The sequence below is a fragment of the Mytilus californianus genome, unplaced genomic scaffold, assembly GCF_021869535.1.
Source record: "Mytilus californianus isolate M0D057914Y unplaced genomic scaffold, xbMytCali1.0.p SCAF_1, whole genome shotgun sequence".
In the NCBI taxonomy this organism is placed as follows: domain Eukaryota; kingdom Metazoa; phylum Mollusca; class Bivalvia; order Mytilida; family Mytilidae; genus Mytilus; species Mytilus californianus.
Genome location: NW_026262581.1, coordinates 20625744 through 20646817, shown reverse-complemented (window position 1 = coordinate 20646817; position 21074 = coordinate 20625744). Strand labels below are relative to the sequence as shown.

At 33.2% G+C, this 21074-nt stretch overlaps 2 protein-coding genes across 2 annotated transcripts in view; one reads left to right on the top strand and one right to left on the bottom strand.

The window, feature by feature from the left end:
* LOC127700667 (ELKS/Rab6-interacting/CAST family member 1-like) overlaps nt 1-3162 on the bottom strand; it is a 65133-nt gene extending 61971 nt beyond the window's left edge. The window contains exon 1 of the mRNA XM_052204248.1: nt 1948-3162. Within this exon, the coding sequence (XP_052060208.1) occupies nt 1948-2826 (879 nt within the window). The 5' untranslated portion in view covers nt 2827-3162. The remainder of the gene's footprint in view (nt 1-1947) is intronic.
* A 4605-nt stretch (nt 3163-7767) lies between these two features.
* LOC127716129 (fibulin-2-like) overlaps nt 7768-21074 on the top strand; it is a 58083-nt gene continuing 44776 nt past the window's right edge. The window contains exons 1-4 of the mRNA XM_052222581.1: nt 7768-7890; nt 17540-17641; nt 18348-18441; nt 18714-18781. Coding sequence (XP_052078541.1) covers nt 7861-7890; nt 17540-17641; nt 18348-18441; nt 18714-18781 — 294 coding nt within the window. The 5' untranslated portion in view covers nt 7768-7860. The remainder of the gene's footprint in view (nt 7891-17539; nt 17642-18347; nt 18442-18713; nt 18782-21074) is intronic.

Sequence of the window (21074 nt, the reverse complement as noted above, 5' to 3'; positions counted from 1 at the left end):
TTGATATAACAGAAGTCAAATATGTGGTTATAGACTTTGTATCAAAAGGAAATGATGCACAATGAGTCAAGTGCAAAGTCTTTTTAATAAAATAAAAAGGAAATTCCCATATTAGGGCAATGGCGATTGTGGTTAGAAAATAAAATTATTGGGATGAAATATAGATTTTTATATAGAACAGGTTGACCTTTTAAAATGTTTGAAATGCAACAAAGTACAAATATGGATGATTGCAGTGATTGAGTATCATACATGTACAATGTCCATAGTACATTTTGTATCATACAATTGTGCTTAAAAAGACTTGGATCAACACAGACATTAACTATCTAATGGTGGTGGACCTTTGGATTTCCAGTACCACTCTTGATATTTAGCACAAACCTTAAATTTTTAGATATAATGAGAGTAGTTTGACAAATAATTCTCAATCTGACAGTATCGTTTTAAGTAACTACATGTACACGTACAATAACATGTAGCTGCATCATTAGGTTTAAGATAGTAGATATAAGAAGATGTGGTATGAGTGCCAATGAGACAACTCTCCATCCAAGTCAAAATTCATAAAAGTAAACCATTATAGGTCACAGTACGGTCTTCAACACGGAGCCTTGGCTCACACCGAACAGTAAGCTATAAAGGGCCCCAAAAATTACTAGTGTAAAACCATTCAAACGGGAAATCAACGGTCTAATCTATATAAAAAACGAGAAACGAGAAACACTTATGAACCACATCAACAAACGACAACTACTGAACATCAGACCCACATATACAACATGCATGTACATACACATGTATAAATAATTACAAACGTAATTAGTATTATATTTGTCACAGGCGATTAGGGGCATACATGTATGATTTTTTTTCTTTTCCATTTTGTTATTGTTTATATTCTTTATCATTTGAACTTATTCAATATATTTTTTTGCAATTATTATGATACATTTGTACATATATTACAAGGTATGAAAGATTGAAAATTTTAATGCAATATACATCTGCCTGCCTCCCACCTATTTCATGCAACATTTCCATTAAATCATACATGTATCAACTCAAAAGATTTACCTTTTTGTTTAAGTAGGTGGTTTGTACTGTATATGTATATGTGCAAGAACATTAACTTTGCTGTCCTGAAATTTAAAATTTTTCACTCCTCCTTTGCTTAATTTTTGTAAAGTCCATTACTGATGACAGAAGTATATTATTGTAGTTTTCAAATACATGTCTGTATGACTCTGTTTTGCATTGCATGACATCATGAGTCTGATAAGTTTGAAAGGTTTCCCAGTTGTTTATACATGTAGTTGCCAAATTTTTTTTTTAAAATACAGGAAATCTTTCCAAATTAATCAGACTTTATGATTTAAATGTATACAGCCTGGTATTTGAAATTTACTTCTGATATCAGTAATTAATGGACTCGATTAAATTTAAGCTACATGTACATGTACATATGTGCCAACTGCCAAGGAGTTAAAATTTAATAAATAAAATCATTTTACCTACATGTACCTACATTTACATGTACTACAAAATGTACATGTACAATGTATACATGTAAATGTACCCTATTTTTTTCTGAAAATAGCTATATAGTCGGGAAACAAGTTTATATTTTGGGGCAGGGCACCAAGTCAAAATTGTTTCATCATCATGATGATCATCCCAAACAATATTTTCAAATACAAATGATTAAGTCATTTATAAATTTAGCTGTTACCTTTTGTACTTAACAACAACCAAACTGGACAGAAAAGGAAAACACAAGTTGCTCATGAGGAAAACAATGAATGCTCATGTTACATGTATATTAAGATGAGTGATTAAAATGGGGTCAGTACGAATAAATATTCCACTTTTAAGCATCACAGACTCGGGTTAAAATAATTTATAAAATAAATCTAAGTTCACATGAAGTTAAAACATGTAACTTACTTTTAATTCTGCTTGTGCCACTTTTAGCTGTTCATTCATTAAGCAATACTTTGCATTTTCTTCCTTCCGGAGAGCTCTTTCTTTCTTTAATTCGGGACTCCAAAATGTTTTAATACTATTCATACTAGAACTTAATTTATCTTTGTAGGAATCTACTTCTTGCTGCATTTTTGCACAATCCTTATTTAAATCTGCTATTTGTGACTGTAACTCAAGAATTAATCCATCTCTAAACGTTCTAATTTCTTGTGAATTATACACCTGGTTTGTGTACTCAGGTCTTTCTGAAGATCGAGACCTTCCAATGTGATTGTTATGATCACGTTCTAAAGATCTAGCTCCCATATGTGGATATTCCTTGTCTATAGATTTATCACGACTAAAAGAGGATGAAAGAGTATTCCAATCTCGACCTAGTAACTGCTTTGATGGATCATTATGAACTGGCATAGCAAGTCTTGCAAATTGTCTATCTAATGACTGGTCTATTAACATAGGACTTTGTTCGAACTCATACCTGTCACTTAAATTTCCTATATTCCCATGACTTCCAGGTGGACTTTCAAAATGGTATTTACCACCACTTGTAGGCATGCGTGGTTGTGTGCTGTAGCCATCATGCATAATGTATCTGTACGGCGAGTAATCTGGTGGTTGAGCTTCAGAAATATTTGTATGACTAGGTGAGGTATTGGCATTGTGAGTAGGAGACATTGAATTGTCTTTAGAACTGCTAGAACTTTTCCTGTTTCTTCGGCCTGAAAATATGTTTTTGGGAAGAGAAGAGCTTAAGAATCCCCCTTTTTCATTGTTCGGCTTTTCCTTTGAAGGACTGGACTGCAAAGACTTGGGTCCCTTACTGCTCTTTCTCTTAAACATTTTGAGGATGTATTCTGACTAATTAAATTACTTCCATGGGTGTGTTTCATCTAAAGTAGAAATTTTGTAAAATGAGTTCATGATTACCTCACGACACCATATAGACGGACCACAGCACATACATGTACCAAAAGCATCACTTATCTTTCATCTATCTCGTGTATTGCAATATCTTTGTTATCATAACGGTAACAGAAGATAAAAATCAGTTATTCCTCCATTTTGGGGTAAATTAGATACTCGAAAAATAACGAAAATATATCGAAATCAACTAAACTTTATAAGTTTCAGCTGCTGAGCCGAAGATGTCTCGCTGCAAGTAATTTATGCGCCCTCTACTTCCGTTGTAAACAAATTAATATTTGCCAGATTTACAAAAATTAATTTATAAAAAACGAATTTCGATATTATTAAATAAACGATCTACAGATCTAAAAAAACAAGGGATTTACTAGCGACAAAATTTTTCTCATAACACATTTCTATTGCAGTAAACTAAAGCAATAAATTATAAAACAAGTATGACGAAACTTCTATTAATAATAGGCTAATACAAATTATCAATAACAGTGAGTATCTAATTTACCCCAAATTGAACACGATAAGGTTGCAATACCTAAAAATAATAAATTAATCCCACAAAAAAGACAAACAAGACATTTAAATTCGAACAGCTTCCGAATTCCATCCTGCAAAACACAGTACAGAAAAGAATCCTACTTCCCAAGAACTATTACCGACTGGAACAAACTACCGGACAACATTGTAAATTGCATTTCAGTAGACTCTTTCAAATCTTCAATTTCAAAGCATCAATATTAACTCAACTATTACATCATACTTAATTATACAAAGCATTTTTTTTTTTTTTAATTTTTTCGTATTTTTTAAAGATTGTATATATATCAATCTATGTCTTGTTGTAAGTTTCCTCCTGTGACATAATCTTCAATTTGTTGAAGGCGGTCACTATATGGTAGAAGTAGAAGCAGTGAGATCTGCGCGAAATGTAGAATATTAGAAAAATTAATACACAAATAACATTGGATGCTAGTGCCTTGCTCTGCAACTGTCAATGTAAATGTATAGATGTACAGGCTTTCTTCATCTTGTAGAATACATCAGAAGAAAACTCTGCTTTACTCTGCACATTAGACGTTATATGATATTATTAACATTACAGGGTTGCTTGCGCCCACTCAGTCAAAGGCGTGAATATATAAGATCTAAATTATCTTTCGTTTTAGATTTTAAAAGCTTAATATCTGTTTAGTGGGTGTTAATACACCATTTATTTTACTATGAAACCAGAGATGTGCCTTTGAAATGCAGGATCTTCACACAAGACAAGACAATAGCAGAGACATATGTATAAGTGTCTCTGGTAATAGCTTGATTTTTCAGTACCCATTGCTATTTCTCACGGCTATAAGAAGAAGAAATGATTTACGGTTTCCCTTCTTGGGAGGCCTGCTATGACTGATTCCAACAACTATAGGTGTCTCCGAGTCATACACCATTTTGTAGACAATTTAATGCACGGATTTAAGGCAGAACAAACTTTAGTGTGATAGATAACAGCGGAATCGAATTATGGCGAAAGTTCACAACCAAGTGTCATTTCTAAAGAAGGGATGGACACGGGTGTCTAAACATACAAATGTATGTACAGATGTCTGACTGGATGGAGTTTAGCCCCCCCTTTTTTTTTGCAGTCTTCGGAAGTCATCTCGATGGTTAATCAGTATATCGCGATTAGACTCAAATACATGCGAAATGCTGATTCATAGTATCGAGTCCTTGCATTGTTAATCGTTTATTCAAACTAGACTTTTTGTAAATTTGGATACACTTTTTAATATGGTATAAATCTAATACGATACTGGTGACTTTTGAACAGGAGGCAATTTTGTAAATCGTGATGCATGTGAACCAAATATCACTTGATTGATATATTCAATAAATTTTACTTTAACAGGTGATGATAAGGCATTGTATGTCTCAGCAGTTATAGGATAGTCCGTTTGAGTCGAACCAGATGCGGATCCAGGATTTCGAAAAAGGGGCGCCCCTGGCAAGCCAACGTTTGGAGCGATACTAGTAAAACGTATTTGTATTCAATATATATGAAGCTTCATAAGGCGGCGGCCGGGCCCCCTAATCCGCCTCTAAGTTCTACAATCTTCAAAAATAGATATTGGTAATAATATTGTTTACTCGACTATGTTGCTTATTGTGCAGTACATGGATGTTAACTTTTTTATATGTAAGAACTATGAAAATTAATTTAGACTTTGTTTGCAATACATGTAGTTAAAGAGTTCTTCGTTAGGTAGTCTAATGTTAAAAACTTTAAAAAAAAAAAAAAAAAAACGCAATCAGATGTGGATCCAGGATTTATAAAAAAAGGGCTCCAAACTAGATAACATTAGAACCTGAAAAAAGCTTATGCATAAATTATATATGTAGCTCCATAAATCCGCCTCTGGCAATGGAGGTGACTGCAAGTGATCAGGTACAGCTTGTCTCTGATATAGACTCCTCAAAATTCAAGAGTCTATCCTAAATTGAGGTGAATTGTATGGCTTTCCAAATACCGTTTCGATTCCTAACATCACTGAAGAGACATTAATTGTCGAAATCCGGATATGGTGTACAAAAACCTTTGCACCTTTTGTTTGCGGTATATCATCTTTTCCGCAAGTTTATTGTTTTCTGTTTAGTATTAAATTCTTAATTAAGATCCATTTATTACATCGGTGATCCGTTTATTTGGCAATCGCCAATGGCAGTCAGCAGGGTTAAAGAACATTTGTTGTTCGACCTGTTGGTCAAATGTGTTTGGTTAAAATATACTTTTTCACTTTTTTGGTCTTTTGGAAAAATGTTGTTTGTGCTAGCTGTATTTAGACCCCTCTACCAAGAAATTTGTTTTGCATGCACACGTATAAAAAATGCGGTTTTTATCCAACGCCATCATAGGCCGTTTGAACGTTGTTTTCAATTTAGACTTGTTTATATATATGATCTTAAAATATAGAACTCGGATTTCGTTATACTACATACTGTATTTCTATGTCAAAAGATTGCAAAATTTCTGAGAATGAATAAATCAGTCCCTATTCGAATGCAGCATTCGCTAACTTCGTAGACATGTCTTTGATAAGCAATATTTTGAACCACTGACAGTGTCTTTAACGATTCCATGCGCAAAAATGACAAAATTAAAAACAGAGTATTGTCCCTGCTAACCTGAAGAGTGTAGGTTTCAGCTCGACAGTTCCCATTGAAGACATTTTTTTCAGTTAAAACATTTGAGGTACACAGTCTACAAAATGAAACAAAAGTTGAAAATCGGATGCTCGTCTTGGTGTATACTCAAGAATTTGCTTATTCGGAACTGCTTAGACATGAAATGATGTCAGAAGACACATGCGTCCAGTCACTGCTTTTATAGAACGAGTTGTCCTTCATACACCTTTGACACATAGTCCAACAATGCCCTAATGTTCTAAAGCATAATAAAAATTATATTAAAGTCCACTATAAAAGAAATAACATAACTAATAATTTTAACCAAAAAATTTTATATGAAAAATCCACAGATATTAAAGTTTACATTCATTACAAATGACAGCAACTATATATGTAGACAATCGATTACGAGCGACCAAACAAGTCATTTTTGAAAATCAGATCATTTCGTCTTTTTCTATTTAGTTCTTTGAGTCTCTTTTTTGCTTTTTTTTTACTTTATTAATCATGACATGAAACCTTAACTTCATGTTCTAAAACATATACGTGTGCATTGTGCTTCAATGAAAAAATATGGGGTAAACGTCAATGAGACAGCCACCTAGTGACAGAAATAACCAAAAGACATGTGCTCGGTTTGACGGTAAACTAGATATATGCGAGATTCCCTTACGGGAGACAGGAAGAAAGACCATTCACAATTTGTTTTACATTTGTTTTTCTCTCTTTTAATTTAATAAATAAAAAAAAAATCGAATGTTGAGTTCATAAGATAAATATATTCCCTGTGGAATAACCCCCCTTTCTTTTTTTTTTGTGCTCTCTAATTTCAACCCTCAAATAAGGCTTTCCAATCTAATTGGAATTAAAACCTTGCTTTCTAACCAATCTATTCATGTTACCGGATCGGGAACTTTCTTTATTCAATAAGAAAATCTACAGTGCCGTTATATAAATGCATGTTGTCTGCTTGGAGTCCCCGTCCGAAAAGAAAGAAATAGCCTAACTCCAAGATACTACATTCCTGCATCACATGATTTTTTCCACGTGGAGCTTACATTCGAATGAATACCGAATATGGAAAGTGAAACTACAATTAAAAACATAAAGTCCGAAGGCACATAGAAGAAAAAGAAGGGTTTTTTTTTTGGCAAAGGGTGCCGGGGTAATCTTCTCTGTGTTCATAATATACATGAAATATTTGCTACTGCCCCTTGTCTGTTCTATAATATTCTAACCCTGAATTTTCTATCTGTAACATGCCAAGAAATCCTCGCTAAAAATTTCGGTGGACCTCCTACGGCACCTATTCGTAGTTAAAGATTTTATTTCGTTCAACAAATTAATTTATGACCTGCATGTACATGTCGCTTAGAACACAGCCATATACCAAATGGTCAATATCAATCATCCATGTAATTTTCTCTATGGGATGTTTGCAAAATTTCAACGGAGGCAATTTCTTGGCATGGTGAAAAATAAGTTAATATATTAATAGATATTTACTAAAACAAAAACAAAAATAAAAAACGGTGTGTATTACTCAGGCGCCTGTGTCCTGTAATTTTGGGATTGGAAACCAATAAAATATCTAAATCTTTACATCATAGGCTATACGTCCTCACGTGAAAATTCGTTTTATTTTATATTCTGCGTAAGATGGTCTAGGCAAAAATGATTGGACAACTCTGAGGCAATGCGCGAATTTCAACTTCCTGTGGTTAATAACATCATAACAATCATCAGAAAGAAGCCGATTTCTTGAAGTTTGTTCATTCAATGGAGCATAAACCTGCCTGTTTCGGCCAGGTTGGAAAAAAAACTATATTGAACAATACATGAGCAGAACATTGATTTAAAGAAATGTGCTTAGAATATGACACGTGACAAGAACGAGACCCAAACTTATGTTAAATTTTTGTTGTCGGTTAAGGTTCATAAAAAATTATAATAAGCTTACAAAAAAATATGTTTATTATATGCTATAGGGGTGTCTACACCACAAAATCTACTTGAGAACCGACAAATCCGTCCATCTAGAATATTTTTCAGGCATGGCTGGACCTAGATATCCATAAAAGTTATATGTATTTCATAAAAGGAAATAAGTTTTAATGAATTAGGGGAAAATCGCCTAATTGCGGACAGCGCCGATATGCGGACGGAAAACGAATATCTCACTTTTCAATAAAATTATGAAAAATTGAAATAAAATAGATATAAAAAATAAGGTGTTTTGTTTACTATTGAATCTCTTTTTTGTTGCAATAAAGTTATTATGTCTATTGCTTACGATTTACTTTTATGTCATGTGATTGAAATTGCATGCTATAAATAGCTTATGTCAACAAGTTTGAAAACCGGAAAATTTTGAAAAAGGTCCAAAGTCAGCGTGTCACATTCAATACACAGTTGCTAATGTAAGAATGGCAATTTATGTGTTGAAAAGCGATAGGCATTGCGTAATTTATGCAAGGAAACATTTCTTTTAATTATTTTTACTGATTTGTCTAAATTTTGATTACAAAACAGGAATAAGCAAGTGTCCGCATTTTCACCACCGAAAAAAATATGATAGCCGAAATGCGGACACAAGATATTTTGAACAACTAACACGTGCAGTGGTGCATATATCAATACCATGATGGCGGAAATAAACAAAACTCTCTTATAATCTAGCATTATTAGTTTCAATCCGATACATTTATATCAATAAAGTTTTGATTTGGGATTTATTTGATTTGCTTTCATTTTGCATATTACGAACATAATGCGTTTACAAGTCTGATTTCCACTCCAGTTGGCAACTTGCACACATCTTCAATAGGTCAAAAACTGTAAACGTCATCCCCGGGATGGCAAGCCAATCTATTTCTCTTTCTTTACAGAATGTCTACATGTTTAGGACATTTTGCGAAAGCAAATGGAATGAAATAAAATGTACAGAAAACAATCACCCGAATGAAATTGCAACAATGTCTCGTAGACGAGTGGCTATTTCACAATGATGTTATTGGCTATTTATTTATGAAATTAATACGCAGTGTTCCAGCTAGCATGAAATGGAGGGGCGTCGCGCCCCGCCCCCGAAATTTTGCGCCCCTCTGCCCTTCTAATGCGCCCCTCTGTGCCCTTTTGAAAAAAGTTTAAAAACGTCTTTAGTGTAACCCTCTTTTTTCCTCATATCGTCGCCATTTTGTTGAGTTCTTTATACGCACACTTCATTAAGACAACAGATTAAAATTGTTGACACTTCTTACCTGTATATAATCACCTATTTGATTAGAGTCAATTACTAATCAGGTGAAATTTACGACCTTGTCTTATCCCTTTGCCCTGAAGCACCAAAACAGCCAAGTTAAATGAATTGATTTTTTAACACCTGACGATGCAAAATAGAATTTATAAAATAAATGTGAACGATGTTCATTTCTATTGTATTTGTTATTTATAAAATAACGTTCATTAAAAAAGAATCATTCCAATAGGATATTGTAAATCGTCAACACGCAAAATGCCGACGAAAAAAAGAAAAATTGACCAACTCGAAAATGACAAGCAGAAAATATCAAAGACTTGCCAGTCTATTACATCTTTTTTTCAAGAATAATGACCATCAACGGTAAAAAAATAATTTAATTCTTTACTTTTATGAAAAATCGAGAAGAAGAAATTAAGGTTTCTATCAGATATCGCAATTGTTCTTCTATTGTAAATTCCGCCGATTACGGAGCACTGGAAAGTCCGATTTTTATATCATTTTTCTTGAATTGAAATCCGTTTTGACTAACTTTAATATTGATATTATTAGATACGCTCAACATGAAATATACGGAGATGCTTGTTGAATTGATAATAAACTTTCAAAGTTGAATTAATTTATTATTGTGCCGATTACGGAGCTCTCGAAAGTCCGATTTTTGTATCAATTTTCTTATTGAAATCCGTTTTGACAAACTTATTGATATTATTAGATACGCTCAACATGAAATATACTTTAGATTTTGACACTAAAGTCAGCGCGTGCTTTCTCAATGGATTAATTGGAAATATATAAGTTAGTTAAGGAGGCTGACACAATCGATCAGTTGGCCATTTCAGACCTTACAGGAACAGACAACATTGAAATAATGTATGGTTATACAGAGATAGAAGCTCTGGCAAATACATTGGACATGGACCCTGAAACTCTCCTTATTCAATGGCAGGACTTTATAGCTCTTGTGTCATCAGCAGAACTTACAGATCGTTCCTTACCTAGTCTGCTAGAGCTATTTCATTCACCTTGTCATAAGGATAAAAATCTATTATCTATGTACCCTCTTGTTGCAAAACTATTCAGTGTTGCAATAATACAACCACTCAGTACAGCAGAGGTGGAGAGAATATTCTCTCAGGTCAAATTGATAAAGACAAGTCACAGGGCAAACTTGAAAACACAGACATTAACAAAAATATTAACTGTAAAATTAAACTGTGATGAAACTAAATTTGAAAAAATTCTTGATCAATGTGTGACAACCTTCTTCAAAGAGAAAAACAGAATATTTGTCAATGTTGTTTAATATTTATTTGCATTTGAACTCTTCTTTTGAAAAAATCTGTAGTTCTGAAAGAGAAATGAATATAGTAATGACTATTAGTGCTCTCAGTTTGATTTTAACTTATATGTTCTAAATAAATGATTTTCAAACTTGTATATAATAGTATAGAGTATTTAACATAGCTACATGCTTGCTAAAAATATGTCATTATGTGGTAATATTAAGTATTTGATTTTTTTCAGTGAGAACGCGCTAAAGTGCCCTTTTTTAAAAACGCGCCCCTCTATTTTCAAATCCTAGCTGGAACACTGAATACGTTTATCAAAACATGAATATGTATCAACACTACTATGCGAAAAGTGATAAGGGAAATGAATTCAGCAGCATTGCAGGGTCCGACACTTACGGTTGTCCGATTGCCCGGGGCAAGCTAATGCCGTATTCGGACAAGTAAAAACATCATCTTGGTTGTCCGATCGGGCAAGTGAAAAAAAAAGTGTTATATGATTAAAATTTCACAAAATCAATAGTGTCTGTTGTTTTGTCCATAGATTACTTAGTGATAACACCGCACGGTCGAGTAAAGTGGTCTTAACCCCCCTTCAATGCGTATATTTCGTCAATTGTTCGCACTGAATTCCCCATTTTACCAAAAATAGATCACGTTTAAAAATATTGGCCAATCAGGCGGCCGCGGCGTTGCTTCGTCATTATCGTTATTCATCGGGACACAACTCGGGCGTTTCCGACGCACGTGTTATTCCCACCGACCAATGGAAAGCGGAGGTCTATTTTCGTTGTTCTAACTTTATAATTTGACATCGGATGTGTATTTCCCTAAGATGGAAAAACGTAAAAGCTTGAAAGAGAAAGTGAAATTAAACTTTAACAAATTTGTCAGTTGTTGTCAGTTTATCAAGAAGGGTTTTTTGAAATGGCATTTCTTAGATAAATTATTATGAAATAAGTATCTCTATGTAAATGATCCAATTTCCGTATATTCATCGATCTTTTCCCTCCCTCCTCGGCTCATATATGCCTCATAGTATATTTTCATACTCCATAATCAATTTACACCCCATATACATGATAACTATATTTTATCTGCACGTACTACATTACAACCACAAAAATAGCATGTAAAAGTTTGGGCATGTAGATTTCACTTTCGGACAAGTAAAAGTAATAGGGCACTTGCCCAACTGGACAAGTTGGTATAAAAGTTAATGTCGAACCCTGCATTGTGTTTATTGCTAGAAAATCAAGTATAAGAGGTAAAGAGTTGGACATTCGTACTGCGGAAGAAACAGATGAAATTATTGATATCACGAATATTCTTTTGAAAGAAATGTTTTCATAAAACTTTTCAAAACATGATAGAAATAATGTAACTAATACATTGGTTTTAAAGACCTCTTTAGACTTTTGTGAGCGTCCAACAGTAACGACTTTGTGCATCCAGTCGTCTGTCTGTCTGTTTGTCCATCCGTCTGTGGCAAATCGAAAAACAAACGAGGCCCCTCATGGGGAGATACCAGTAATCGCATAATCACCAAATTTTTGCCAGCATAATCACATAATCATTAAATATTTGCTTTGGTAATCAAAAACTTATTTTCTGTAGTTATGAAATAATCATAAACTAAAAGCTTTGTAATCAGATAACAATTCAAATGTAACTATTTAATATCTAAAAAGTTTTGATGAGCTCTTCCTCGTCCTCATCCTCCTCCTCGGGTGAAACTCTATCACCTGCATCTTCCATATTTGGTTCGGTAATTTTCTCATGTGAACGACGTATGCCTCACGTTTTTTTTTTTTTTACCTGCATGGACGAATTAATGTTAGTAATTAATCATCCTTTGCACCTTGGCACAGAACTAGGTATGCATGTTCTACACACGCTGGTATCCTTTCGCCAGTCGGATTAAATCCGATGTCATTATTGGTCAGAGAACAGGCATTATATAGAAAAAAGTATATATGTGACGAAATGCAACGAACGCCAATAGCGTATCATCATATTATAGTGCCCTATTATAGTAATCACTCTGCCCGTCTTTTCATCCGTCCGTCTACACTTTCTATGTCGTAGGATACAACTCAAATTTACTCCGACAGATTTTAAAAGAAATTTTAGCACAACACTTAGTAACATTAGGGGAAGCTCCCTTTCATTTTTTTATTTTACTTTATATTTTCGAGATATTGGACTTAAGCCAGCAAGACCCTTCATTGAGGAGTGACGTGGGTCAGTATTCATAAGAGAAAATAAAGGATATAGAGTAAATGTACATGGGACAAAATCGCACACAATACATAGAAAAAAATAAAAAGTTATCAATGAACAGGGCTTTTATTCCTGTTCTTCATCTTGACAGTTGAAGTAGGGTCTTCAACAATAAACGAATCATTCATATCCTACAAGGTCAAGACGGCCCCTAGCGTCGACTTAAGCGGTACTATTGATAAAAATAAACCAAAGTTCACCTTTTTGCTCCCTACCCGCCTCGGAGTGCCAACTTGTGCGATGCTTGTGTACGACGGTTCTCAAGTCGAAAGCACCAGGGATACAAGAAAAGTGCAGTAATTTTGAAAGATATCGATCGCCGCTAAACTATGCTTTGAAGTTACACATGTTGGAGCGGTCAATGAATTACATAATTTATAATTACGGGCTAGGTTCTTCAACATATATTTGTCATACATTGCCCAACAAAAGACCAATACATTAGAAACAACAAATGATAGACAATACATATAAAACTAAACATAATACTGACTTTTCCATAATTCCTTAAAATTTTTGGTGTCTATTTTTCCATATTCTTATTTTTTTTTTAACATTCCAATTTACAAAATTTGCATGTTCCCTCACACCTTGCGTTTTCCCATTTTTGATTTAACAATTCTTAAAAATTAAGCCTTTTTACCCATTCCATAAACTGTTTTCAGATGTTCATGGTGTTGGATGGGCCGCAAAAAATCATGTTTGTCAAAGAGTACATAGAAACCCGAGGATAAACTAGATATCATTGAGATGGGAGCCATCTCTGATGGGCCCCGCTGTGAATAATGTGTGGTAAAAAATGTGTATATCATTGGACATGGGGTTGTCAGCTGAAACCAAAGTTTTTGACCTTGACCTTTGACCTAGGAAGTTGTACATAAATTATGACACACCCTCTGGTGATGGTTTATATACATGTCAAGTATAAACTTTGAAAGCATAACGGTTCTCAAGATATAGAGCGGAAACGATTTTTACCATAGGACATGGGGTTGTCAACTAAAACCAAAGTTTTTGACCTTGACCTTTGACCTAGGAAGTTGTACATAAATTATGCATACCCTCTTGTGTTGGTTAATATACATGTCAATATAAACTTTGAAATCATAACGGTTCTCTAGATATAGAGCGGACACAATTTGTTACGGACGGACGGACGGACGGACAGACTGATCACTATAGGGCGTCCGCCATTCGGCGGGGCCTTAATAAAATTATCTTATAAGTATCGGTAAATGCAAATAAAAAAATCTCACCTCAAGGCATCTTATGCTCTTGAGTGAGGGCTACGGATTTTTAAGTGATTAGGACATTAAAACACATTACAATGAATGCCATACGATTTGAAATTGAAAGTTATCACAACTATATCTCATATATATGCACGCATGCATCTTGGAAGACAATATCCCGATGGAAGTTGTCAGTACCATCTTATATCATTTAATAATTGGTGTGGTATAGGATATTTAATGAACTTTTTTAATCTTATTTTTTCTCACCTTTCCACATGTATTACCAGTTAATGCGAGAAAACCATTCTCAAACATGCTTTAAGATGCACTGAAAGGGTATTCCTGAGGGGTATTCATGAGAGCTTATGTTATATATGCATAATACCTGCGTTTTGAATAGCAAGAAATGTTTAAAAATAAGTGTCCGCAATTTGACGACAAGGTGTCCGTATTTTAACTCCCCCTGTCCGCATTTACGCTACTCGGCATTTCCGGGGGTTTTAAGAGTTTGCAATCTACAAATCAAGAGAGGAGACCTGAAAACGCGGGAAATAGTCCATTTGATACCCCTCTATCCTCTCCTGTCAAATGCAACCACCAGTGTGTCCGCATTTGGCCTCGACGGTATCCAAACTTCCGGATTTGAAAAAGTGTCCGCAATTAGGCGAATTTCCCCTATAGTTATCTCGTACCATTGTAAACTCGTACCAATGTCAACTCGTACCACTAAAAAAAAACTCGTACCAATGCAAACTCGTACCACTGCTAACTCGTACCACGGTAAATTCATACCATTGTAAACTCGTACCAACTTATTTAAATGCATTCAAATGGTGTTTAATGATGAATATATACTTTAATTTCCCTCAATACCTCGTAAATCTGTAAAATGTATATAATTTGAAATTACAATGACCAATTTGTAGCTAATTTTCCTTGTCTAATTGGATAGAGAAAATTGTGGCAGATTGGCTTTGTTGTCTCCCTTGAGTAGACTCTTATTTAAACTTTTACTGACAACAATTTGATTTAATTTTTAATCATTCCAAATCAGTATCATTGAATAGATTTGTGTATTTTTCTTTTGTTTCTAAAAGGAGTTTTTATTTAACGAAAGAATTTATTTATTGTGTTTTAAATAAACTCATCATAGATACCAGGATTAAATTTTGTATTTACGCCAGACGCGCATTTCGTCTACAAAAGACTCATCAGTGACGCTCGAATCCAAACAAGTTAAAAAAGCCAAATAAAGCACGAAGTTGAAGAGCATTGAGGACCAAAATTCCTAAAAGTTTTGCCAAATACAGCTAAGGTGATTCTATTCCTGAGCTAGAAAAGCCTTAGTATTTCAAAATTGCAAAAGTTTTGTAAACAGTTAATTTATAAATATGACCATATCAATGATAATTCATGTCAGCACAGAAGTGCTGACTACTGGGCTGGTGATACCAAAACAAAATCATAAAACATTCGTATTTTTTAATATATTTTTAATAGTACGAGTTCTGATTGGTACGACTTCCCAGTGGTACGAGTTTACGTTGGTACGAGTTAACTTTTTTGGTACGAGTTTACGTGGTACGAGTTTACAATGGTACGAGTTAACTTACTTCCGTTTTAATAACTTTTGTGGGTCATCCTAAGATATTAGGCTACACATGCTACAGTGAAAATCTAGTCAATTTAAATTTCACTCATTATTTAATCTAGTCTATTCATAATAACAAATATCATGAAAATTTTCATAATTTTATTTTTTAAATTAAAATATTTAGTAAACATGTAAATCATTTGAGTGTCTATAAATTACGTCTAGTGCTATATCTGTGTCTTTGTGATATATTGTATCTGTCAAATTCATTCCTTTTATCTTAAAAAACAAAGAAAAGTTTCAGAAAAATAACATTGTAATAATTGACAAACAGCTGTTTAAGGTTGTAGATTGATCACAATGTTATTTATCTCATCAAAGCTGTCTATTTTTTTTAACAAATATAAAAATTAGATGTGGTATAATTGCCAATGAGGCAACTCTCCACCAGAGACCCAATGACATAGAAGTAATTATATATAAACAATTAGCCTCACCGGACACAATAACGAACGATTTTTGAACTTTGATTATTTTATTTTTTTTGTAGAATACTTTTCTTGAATTGTATGTACCACAGAATTTAAGATATATGAAGGCTTTCCATTTTGCCTCATAACCTAAATTATTTTCTATACACATTAGGATACTTTAGTAAGATTTGTGTGACCTGGTTTTACGGGTCAAGCGAGCCAAGTATGGCCGCAATTTCTAACAGCACTATATTTTTAAATCTGGCGGAAGAAAACAAATATAATATACAGCAACAAACAACAACCACTGAATTACATGCTCCTGACTTGGGACAGGCACATACAGAATGTGGCAGGGTTAAACTTGTTTGAAGGCGCCAACCCTCCCTAACCTGGGACAGTTATGTAACAGTACAACATAAGAACAAAATATAAAAAATATATTATAATGCAGATGGCTGTACCGGCTAAGTTAATTTAGCAAGACAAAATGATAAGTTGTTCCAATTATGTAAGCTCCAGCTCTAGCTTGCATAGGTTTTGCATTTGTTTAAATGTAATTGTGATGTTCAAGCTGAAAATTTCTAGAATTCCAGAGTTCTCGAAAAGTGGTCGTTCAAAGGTTTTGACCTACAAAATTTGCAAAGATCCGACCCAATTTTGGTATTTTGCAATGGAAATAATAGTGAGGACCAGCAGATTTTCTTCAAGGACCACTAGGGAAAAAAGTATTTTGAGAACTCTGGAATTCAATTCCTTTGATACTTTTAGGCACAAATAGCTTTATAGTGCTACAACTTCACATATTTTTTATGTTGTGCATCTCCCTTAATTAGCTTTGATACTTAGTGTTTTTGTTTATGGTGACCTCTGTTGAGATTGAGGAGATTTTGATTTGTTGAAAGTTCAAGGTTTATTGATCAAGTCCCCAATTACATTTATAAAAATCAAGTTAAATTAAATGTTGTGCATGATTTTAGTTAGAATCTTGTACATGTTACCTATTGTATAAATTTTGATAGGGCAGACAGCTGCAATGATTTATTTTAACACGGTGCTTCTCATTTGAACTTATTTTCCAAGATGCTGCCCTGTTTTTTTTTATAATTTGAAAAATTCTCTGTCAATGCATATGCATTTACAATCAGTAAAAAGTCTCAGTAACGGTTTAAGGATCCTGTAAAGTTCTGTGTATCTTGTTTGAAAGTAAACCAACATAAAAATTAATAATTGACAGTTTTAACAGTACATTATATTTTGTAATCACTGTACAAGAGTTGTGTGTAGTCTTGTAAATTATTATTAAATTTATGTCATTACAGGCTGAATTTACTACAGAAGAACATGAGGCAATACAAAGTGCATTGAGACAAAGACTTGGACCTGAATTTATCAGCCAGAGAGCTGGAGCTGGGGGTCAGAGGGTAATATAGTTATCAGTTATAGAGAAAATATGATAAAGGAGTACTCTATGTATAGAAAACACTTCCCAGTTTGACATAAGAAAACCAGAAAAAATGATCCTTCATATGTTTTACTTTTTCAAGTTTGAAATTTGTATTTGCCTAAACAGATAGGAGAAAAGTTACTATCAAATTTAGAAAATTTTAACTACCATGAGATGACATGGCAAAATACCCATACACAGATTTTACAAAACACTAACGTAGAAACAGTGCTTTTAGTGCTTTTTATCTCAAAGTTATTGTAAGGCTTTTAATGGGAGGAATGCATCATTTTACCTAGATTGCACCTACTTTCATTATAAGTATTGATAGATTGATTGGTGTCTTTTTTCCACTGCCACTGCACAACAAGGCTATATCGCTGTGGCATTTGAAGTATATGTTTTTTGTTAGGTGTAGTTTTTAATAGACATGCCTCCAGAGTTCACAAAAGGATGCCTGTTCTAAGGTTAAAACAAGAAATACACATGTAAGAGGCTGAATGTCTGAAAGTTTTTTAAATTTTAGGTGTATGACTGATGTCAAACGACAGTCAAAATGAAATTTAGTTTTCACCAGTAAAAATTAGTTGTCCACTAGTTGATTATAGAAAATTTGTATTTTCTTAATGTTTCATTTTATTTAGAATGTATTTGTGTTAATCTTATTGTACATTTTTCTTCAGCTAGCTTACATTGAAGGATGGAGACTGGTTAATCTTGCCAATGAAACCTTTGGATTTAATGGTTGGTCTCATTCAGTAACACATCAGTCAGTAGGTAGGTCCACAATGCATTCATGGAATTCTTTCATGTAAAGTGTGATGCATAATTTGAAAATCAGATTTTACTTAAAAAACATATATCATTCTGGTATTTATGATACTATTCAGATAACATTTAATTAAAATTGTCAACTTTTTTCTGGGGATATGATTTTTCCATATACCACCAGTCTTATTTTAATGAATCACAAATTTGAATTGTATTATGATGAATGAATAGACTTTTAATCTTTTAGTAAGTCATTAATTTTTGAATATGATTTGTAGATTTTGTCGACCATTTTAACAGTAAATACTATGTAGGAGTGTGTGCCACAATCAAAGTCCAACTTAAAGTAAGTTTATTATGAAACCAAATGTTATGGATGAAAGATTGGCAAAACTTCAAAAGCTCACACGTGAGCCTTTTTAGAATTGCACTTTAAGTATTTGTTTTTTATAGTTTAAAAGCTTATTTGAAAGACAAAATATATCTTGCGAAATAGGAAAGGATGAATTTTTGTTCATCCAACTGTATCTTCTGATCATGCTTTAAGATGGGGAATGTTCATTTGTGGAAAAGTTAAGCACTGTTGCTTAAAAAAGGTGATGGAATAAGTTCAATCTTTTCAATATTGATATCGTGCTAAAGAAATTCCCAAAATTTGTAAAACATGAGAATTTGATCAAAAGAGTGATTTATTCTTTTACTCTTAATTGTCAAAATTTAGCAAGTTAGTTATTGTAAAATGCAGTGCATCTGTATATTATTTTAACTTCTTCACGTCCTTTGTTTTCTTCAATTTGTCCCTATGAGTAGATGCTGGAATTGAACACTTCACATGTTAGCAACTTGCCCAGAAGGCGTCAAACCACCTTTAATTGATTTTGTTTGAATTAGGCCTCCAGCTTTGTTGCTATAGTAATATTCATATTTTGTAAGGGGGTTAACATGGTTGTGAAACAAAATTTAACATTAAATGACAACTTCGCTTTTAATGAAACTTATGATACAGCATGATCCATATATGTTTCCCAAATTGTTACATTTTACTTTAATCTGTCCCTGATTATTTACACAAATTGCATATTTAACAAAAAGTATTTTAAGCATTATGTGCATGTGTCTGTCACTCCATTCATTCATTCAAATATTTGTTAAGGGCTATTCCATTAAAATGTATGTGGGAGGGTAGGAAGGGACTTTCAAAATATCCCTACAACCAAGAACCTTTTTTTTGATAATTTTGCATAATGGTAATAGACGCATACAGGAAAAAGACCCATGACCCACATTCAATAATTAAACTTCCCTTCCTACCCTCCTACATACATTTTAATGGAGTAGCCCTAAGCATCAAGTTTTTGTTTGAAACTTTATCATGAAGCTAGTTGTTGTCACATCAACTTGAAATTTAGTATGCATGTTCATTATGATGTGAAATTTTTGAAAATAAATACTTAATTCAGGTTTTGACCTAGATTTTGGGACTCATTGTTTATCGAAATGTGATTAGGCGAGCACATATTCTTGTTCTTTTACAACAATATGCCTATTGGAGTATATATAATGCCAGAAAAAAGAGCAATATCAGGGAGATAAAACTATTAGCTTAGCATACATTCTTTTTTGCCATTAAAAAATATAGGCGAGTTAAGTATGAACTAAAAGTGGAACAGTTTTTCAATTGAATATTCAATAAAATGCATTTTAATTGGATTTAATGCATGCTTGTTCCCAAAACTATTGTGAATGACCTTTAAGTACATGTAGCTCATTGCATATATATATAATACAAAGGCAGCCTTATGCACAGTTTGAAAATTTCTATGGTGTTCACTTAAAAAGCTTGTATACTGATACATTAAGTCTACTTCATGAATATAATTTTTGCAAAAACTGTTTAAATACATTTTAGATCATGTAATATGCCAAAAGGGTACTGTAAACCAATATGTTTTTACTGATACTTTTGTTCATGTAAAGTCCTTAGCAGTGTTTTATTTTTGCCATTTTCTAATTTTCCTGATGTATATTCATATAAGGGAAAATCCAGGTTTTACATATTCATGATGATTTTATATTTTGTACGAGAGAAAGTCATGAAAATAAATCACCAGCAATAGTTAGTCTGTTTACAGCAACAGAAGTTCCCCAAAATATTGGACAGTATAAAAGACCACACCAGCACCCTCTCCTGAGGAAAAAAAAAATACACAAAGACTGACGACAATTATATATACATGGGCCAGATTGCCTGATTTGTTACTGGCATAAATGTGTTAGAGGATAAGACAAGTGCGTTCAACACCCCTTCCCCTTTTTACCTATCTAGAACTGATTGCATATGACATAAAGTAAAACACAATAAAAATTACCATTATAAGATATTCATAATAGTTTCACCAATAAATAGTCTTTTGAACTTTAAATTTTTATGCATTCAAATTCACTATTAACAACATAGAAAAAGAAATGCTTTATTCAACAATCATGGACCCTTGTATGTTTATGACAATAAAATAATAAAGATCCAGATTTTTAGAATGATAAATAGTCCATGCATGCACATGAGAAATGTTGAATGGGAAGACAATAATTTAATAATGTAAAGATTATTCCCCTTTGATTAGTATATAATAAACTTT